Genomic DNA, 7,157 nt, shown 5'->3' with positions numbered 1-7,157 from the left:
TTCATGGCTGCAGTCACCATCTGCAGTGATTTTGGATCTCCCCAAAATAAACAGTCTGACACTGTTTCCACTGTTTCCCCATCTATTTCCCATGAAGTGATGGGACTGGATGCCATGATCCTCGTTTTCTGAATGTTGAGCTTTAAGCCAACTTTTTCACTCTCCTCTTTCACTTTCATCAAGAGGCCTTTTAGTTCCTCTTCACTTTCTGCCATAAGGGTGGTGTCATCTGCATATCTGAGGTTATTGATATTTCTCCCAGCAATCTTGATTCCAGCTTGCGTTTCTTCCAATCCAGCGTTTCTCATGATGTACTCATATGTACTCTGCATATAAGTTAAACAAGCAGGGTGACAAGGTACAGCTTTGACGTACCCCTTTTCCTATTTGAAACCAATCTGTTGTTCCATGTCCAGTTCTAAGTGTTGCTTTCTGACCTGCATACAGATTTCTCAAGAGGCAGGTCAGATGGTCTGGTATTCCCATCTCTTTCAGAATTTTCCACAGTTTATTGTGATCCACACAGTCAAAGGCTTTAGCATAGTCAATAAAGCAGAAATAGATGTTTTACTGGAACTCTCTTGCTTTTTTGATGATCCAGTGGATGTTGGCAATTTGATCTCTGGTTCCTCTGCCTTTTCTAAAACCAGCTTGAACATCAGGAAGTTCACGGTTCATGTTTTGCCAAGCCCTATATCATTAGCAAAAACAAGACCTGGATCTGACTTTAGCTCATATCATGAGCTCCTTATTGCAAAATTCAGGGTTAAACTGAAGGAGGGAAAACCACTAGGCCATACACCTAAATACGACCTAAATCAATTTCCTTATGATTATACAGTGGAGGTGACAAATAGATTCAAGGGATTAGATCTGGTAGACAGAGTACCTGAGGAACTATGGAAGAAGGTTCATAACATTGTCCAAGAAGCAATGACCAAAACCGTCCCAAAGAAAAAGAAATGCAAGAAGGCATAGTGGTTGTCTGAGGAGGCTTTACATATACCTAGGAAAGAGAAGTGAAAGGCAAGGGATAAAGGGAAAGATATACCTAACTGAATGCAGAGTTCCAGAGAATAGCATGGAGAGAGAGATTGGAAAGTCTTCCTAAATAATGCAAAGAAACAGAGGAAAACAATAGAATCGGAAAAACTAGAGATCTCTTTAAGAAAATTGGAGATAGAGAGGGAACATTTATTAATTTCTAGGATGGGCACAATAAGGGACAGAAATGGTAAGGACCTAATAGAAGCAGAAGAGATTGAGAAGTGGAAAGAATACACAGAAGAAAGGTCTTAAAGGCCTGGATAACCACGATGTTATGGTGAGTAACCTAGAGCTGATATGAATTTGTTGTGTTCACTCAGTCAGGTCCAGCTCTTCACGACCCCATGGACAGAGGAGCCTGTAGCCCGCCAGGCTCCTCTGTCCATGGGATTTCCCAGGCAAGAATACTGGAGTGGGTTGCCATTGCCTTCTCCAGGGGATCTTCCCAACCCAGGGATTGAACCCCGGTCTCCCACACTGCAGGCAGATTCTTTACCATCTGAGCCACCAGGGAAGTGCCACTCCTATAATTTTCAACCTCTCAGTTCTCTGTTGATTGGTTTAAAAATCAAAAGGGCACAGGCTACCTGGGCTGACCAATCAGAGCCCTCATCCCATGATTACTGTTGATTGGTCCTGATCAAATTATACCTTTGCCCAGGTATAAAGCCAGAGCCATCAGGACATTGGTCTGCATTTGGAGACCAGCTGCTGAGAGAACACTGTCTCTCTGAATCCTTGACTAGCTCCAGTTGGAATCAGGGTTTTGTTGATCAGAGGTATGTCATTTTATTTCTATTTGTGCTTGTAAGCAAAAGAGGTATTTTTCTATTACAAGTTTTTAAAAGTTACTGTGTATATATATATATATATATATATATATATATATACACACACACACATACTGTATACATATAGAGAGAGAGTGAGAGAGAGATACATTGTGATATCGTTTCCTTGTGTTTTTATTATTAAACTATTTTCCGACAAATGGAGCTAATTTTTTTCTTATTCTTTTTTCCTTTGGTAAAAATCACAAAGATTTTCAGGAAAAAGCACCTCATTTAGTTAACTGGGATCCAATGGAAATAAGGTTTCTAGAATTGGGTAAGGAGTGAGTCAATTAGAAGGAACCTGAAAAATGTGTGGGATCAAATTAAAGACTGTGATTGGATATGAGGAGATTAGAATTAGGGTGGTGCTGATTGAGCTGAAACTGAGGTGGGACAGATAGAGCCAGACTTTGAGCACAACCTTTTTTATTTAGAGGCTGAATTCTTCAACAAAACCATCTTCTGGGTTTTAGTGTTTCCTCATTTGGAATTAAGGTTTTAGATTAGCCGAAGGCAAGCACCTTTTTTTTTGATGTTTGTCCTTTAAAACACAAAGATGAAAAAGACATTTTATATTAGAAAGCAACTTTTTCCTCTTGGTAAAATTCTCATTGTATGCATTTTAAGTACAAGTATTAAATGCATATGATTTTGATTTCTTCTTTGGAGGCATCTATTTGTTATTAAAGGAATTGAAACTTTTTACTATTTCACTTCATAACTGATGTTAATGTGTGTATGGGATCTATAGATTTTGTATGCTAATCAGTGTTCAGAAACTTAGTTGATCCGTATATTTCTAATAATCTGTTTGTGAATGCAATTTAATAATTATACTTTAGTTGGAATGTTTCAGATGTTTACCCTTTAAGGATAATGCTTGTTAGGAATGTGCAGTTTGGTATCTGTACTTTCTTTCTTTCTCTGCCTATTTCACTTGGAATGATACCCTCCATGTCAACCAATGCTGTTTCGAATGGCAAAATTTCTTTCTTGTCACTGAGTAGTATTCCACCAAATATCTATATCACATCTTCTGTATTCATTCAACCATGGATGGACACTATGGTTGTTTGCATATCTTGCCTATTGTGAGTAATGTCTCAAGGAACCTAGGAGGGCAGATATTTTTTGATGTTCTGTTTTTATTTCATTTGGATATATACCCAGAAATGAGATTGCTGGATTATATAATAGTTCTATTTAAAAATTTTAAAGAACCTTTATACAGTTTTCCATAGTATGTACCATAACGGCACCAATTTACATTCCTGTTTTAAAAGTATATTTTTGCCCTTAAATTCAAATTTTGAAATTCAGATTGCTATGAAATTTTGTGTTAAATCAGTTCCTTTTGTCATCTCATCTTCAGATATTCTGTATTTTCTTTAGGTTTGGCTTTGAAACTTCCGTGAAGACACTTTTGCCACAGTGAACTGAGAAACTGCCAGGCACTCAAGCCTGTGAATCCAGGGAGGCCTCCGAGGCACTTAATCTCCAACCAAAGAAAGTCACAGAGCTGCAGGCCGAGGCAGGACTTGGTTCAGGGAGCCTTCCCCTCTGGGAAACACCCTCTTTCCTTTGGCTACAGAATACAGACAAGGGAGGATTGTCCTTCTGGTGGATTAACAAGCTGGAAAAGATACCACCTCATTGGTTTAAAAGTTCTAGTCTGAGTCACTGCCCCTCAGACACAGCAAAACTCTCTAAAAGTATAGGGAAGAGGTTACTCCCTAACACTCTCAGGTACCCACAGCACACCTAAGGCCCCGAGAGGCCACTGCTGATTACACCGAAGCCATGCAGGCTAAGCACTTTGGTTCCCAGAACCCAAGTTGTAAGATCATGACCTTCCACCCAACCATGGAAGAATATGCGGATTTCAACAAATACATTGCTTACATAGAATCGCAAGGGGCCCACCGAGCAGGCTTGGCTAAGATAGTTCCACCCAAAGAATGGAAAGCCAGACAGACCTACGAGGATATCGATGACATCCTAATAGCCGCTCCGCTCCAGCAGGTGGTCTCTGGGCGGGCAGGTGTGTTTACTCAATACCACAAAAAGAAGAAAGCCATGACCGTGGCAGAGTACCGCCGCTTAGCAAATACTGAAAAATACCAGACTCCATTCTACTCCGATTTTGAGGAATTGGAGCGAAAATATTGGAAAACCCGCCTCTATGAGTCCCCAATATACGGCGCGGACATCAGTGGCTCTTTATTTGATGAAAACACGAAGCAGTGGAACCTGGGACACCTGGGGACCATCCAGGACCTGCTGGAGCAGGAGTGCGGGGTGGTCATCGAGGGCGTCAACACCCCCTACCTGTACTTCGGCATGTGGAAGACCGCCTTCGCCTGGCACACGGAGGACATGGACCTTTACAGCATCAACTTCCTGCACTTCGGGGAGCCCAAGACGTGGTACGCGGTGCCGCCCGAGCACGGCCGGCGCCTGGAACGCCTGGCCGGCGCGCTCTTCCCGGGCAGCTCGCGGGGCTGCGAGGCCTTCCTGCGCCACAAGGCGGCGCTCATCTCGCCCACGGTGCTCCGGGACAACGGCATCCCCTTCGGTCGGGTCACGCAGGAGGCGGGCGAGTTCATGGTGACCTTCCCCTACGGCTACCACTCGGGCTTCAACCACGGCTTCAACTGCGCCGAGGCCATCAATTTCGCCACCGCGCGCTGGATCGATTACGGCAAAGCGGCCTCGCAGTGCAGCTGCGGCGAGGCGCAGGTGGCCTTCTCCATGGACGCCTTCGTGCGCATCCTGCAGCCCGAGCGCTATGAGCTGTGGAAGCGCGGGCAGGACCGGGCGGTGGTGAACCACGCCGAGCCCGCGGCGCCGGGCGGCCAGGAGCTGAGCGCCTGGACGGAGGTGCACTCGCCCTGGGGAACCCGGCTCGCCTCCAACTCCCAGGAGCCGCGCCAGACCCCGCCGCGGACCCCAGGTTCATCTGCTCCAGATCACTACCCAACTGGCAGATGTGTTTCTCGTCGTCGTCCTCGGAAAAGGGGTACTCTAGAGCTGACTGTCCGACCCGGGCGAAGAGGAGCCTCTCCAAAGACTCAGATCTGAGACGCAGCCCCGACCTGCAGAGGGACCCTGGATGGAACAGCCCAGCCCCTAGGCTCCAACGTCTTGCTAAGGCCTCCGAGTATGCCTGCTCTTAGGAGAAGCCTTTGCACCCCACTGCTCTTGGGTATAGACAATCCTCAAGACTGGTCAATGCTTACATTTCAGAGCTTTGGGTATTAGCAGGTCATTAGTCTTGCAGGAGGGTCCCTCCTGTATTGCCCCTCTAAGTGTACTGGGTTTTTGAGTCTTTGATGTATTGGAAAAGGGTTCTTTGCCAGTATTTGTTCGTAACTATATTAAAGGTAACTAGGATGTTAATATCTGACTTGATTTTTGGTATTGTTCAATCATTTGAGAGGTTTAGGCACTTTTCTGAATTATATCAAATCATTTCAAGCAAAAGTTATTTTTATGAGCTTGTTGCATTTTGTGGTGTTGATGAATGAGTTTGGGGTTGATTGTTGGGTTCAGGCCGATTGGATGGGTTGGGGGATTTGGTTTGCAGCCATATATTAAGGATGAGGACTTGGTAGAAATCACCTAGTACTTGTCTGACCCAAGTTGCTAGGAGAGATGAGCCAACATAGGATAAAAAAGCCATCATCTGAAAATCTTCTAACTCTCCCCTGCCTTTTCAATGCTGTGTGTCTATTTCACATGGTTAAGTCATGGATACATCCCAGTAAATGAATCCACACATAAATGAACAAGACAATTTCAAGTGGGCATACATTCTGTGAAGCAATGAAAGTCTAATTCTAGTGGTAAGGAAATACTTCCTAGAGCAGGAGAGATTTCCCAGTCCCAAATGACAAGAAGGGAGATCCAGAGCTGATTTCCACTTGGAAGAAACAGCGGTGTAACAGACTTACCGTAGAGCTTGGAATTGTTTTCGCAGGATAGAAAATTATCGGACACTCCTTTGTGTCTGGGGCAGACAGAGAGGAGGCAGGATCTGGGGTATGTAGGGCCTTGTAGCTCATGTTAAGTATTTGAGTTTGTTCAACTTGAAATGAGAAGTCACTGGAAGTTTAAAACAGCACTTGACACGATATCATTTACTCATTTAAATAATCACCTTCATTGTTCTGTGGACCACGTAGGGGCAGGAAAATGTAGTTGTGGGTGTATGAATGCTCAGTCATGTCCAACTCCTTGCCTCCCTGTGGGTTGGAGTCTTCCAGGATTTTCTGTCCATGGGATTTTCCAAGCAAGAATACTGGAGCAGGTTGACATTTCCCAAGTCTCCTGGGTCTCCTGCATTGGCAAGTGGATGCTTTACCACTGAGACACCTGGGAAGTCCAGAATGTAGTTAGAACATCTAAATAGTACAGGTGAGAGTTGATGTTTACTCAGTTAGGCCCTAATTATGAAAATGTACAGAAGTGGTCATACTCAGAATCATTCCTGGAAATTGAAAATGATAGTTTGGATGCAGAAGGAAACATTTCAGAGATACAAACCACAGCTCTCTTCCCTCCCACTCTGCCCCAGAGAATTTCAGTAAGACTTTGGAATTTGAAAGTGAAGTAGCTCAGTCGTGTCTGACTCTTTGCGACCCTATGGACTGTAGCCCACCAGGCTCCTCTGTCCATGGGATTCTCCAGGCAAGAATACTGGAGTGGGTTGCCATTTCCTTCTCCAGGGGATCTTCCTGACCCAGGGATTGAACCCAGGTTTCCCACATGGCAGGCAGATGCCTTAACCTCTGACCCACCAGGGAATTTTGGAATTTGAAGCACCATGTAAAACTAAAGGCTGGAGTCATGAAAAAGTACGGCTTGTTTGAAACTCTGATTGAGGAGTAGTGAAAGCCCATAGGGCTTCCTCAGTGGCTCAGCGGTAAAGAATAAGCCTGCAATGCAGGACACGTGGCTTCAATTCCCAGAGGAGGGCATGGTGACCCACTCCAGCATTCTTGCCTGGAGAATCCCATGGACAGAGAAGCCTGGTGGGCTACAGTCCATGGGGTTGCAAAGAGTTGGGCATGACTGAAGTGACTGAGCATGCATGCACAAAAGCCCCTGTTTCATTCTGATCAACATGCAGCTAGGCCACTTTGAGGTCACGTGTTCTGTGGAAAATTGGAGCTGAGGGAATGAACTCATGGACCCGGGCACAGTGGACGATGGTAGTAAGATGCTTGGCTGACAAGATGATTAAGGCTTGTTTTGAGATGGTGGAACCACAGGATG

At 44.8% G+C, this 7,157-nt stretch overlaps 1 protein-coding gene across 1 annotated transcript; it reads left to right on the top strand.

Moving 5' to 3' along the window:
• The first annotated feature begins 3,680 nt into the window (after window positions 1–3,680).
• Window positions 3,681–4,961, top strand: LOC138092792 (lysine-specific demethylase 4D-like). Its single transcript, XM_068988845.1, has one exon. It carries the CDS (start codon window positions 3,681–3,683, stop codon window positions 4,959–4,961), a length of 1,281 nt encoding a protein of 426 aa, XP_068844946.1.
• Window positions 4,962–7,157: the final 2,196 nt, after the last annotated feature.

Source organism: Capricornis sumatraensis, chromosome 16, assembly GCF_032405125.1.
Source record: "Capricornis sumatraensis isolate serow.1 chromosome 16, serow.2, whole genome shotgun sequence".
In the NCBI taxonomy this organism is placed as follows: Eukaryota; Metazoa; Chordata; class Mammalia; order Artiodactyla; family Bovidae; genus Capricornis; species Capricornis sumatraensis.
The sequence above is the reverse complement of the archived record's forward strand: the minus strand, read 5'-3'. Positions and strand labels throughout refer to the sequence as shown.

Bases quoted from the DNA above. Each gene is read 5' to 3' on its own strand.
- LOC138092792 (XM_068988845.1), top strand. From the start codon at position 3,681: ATGCAGGCTAAGCACTTTGGTTCCCAGAACCCAAGTTGTAAGATCATG.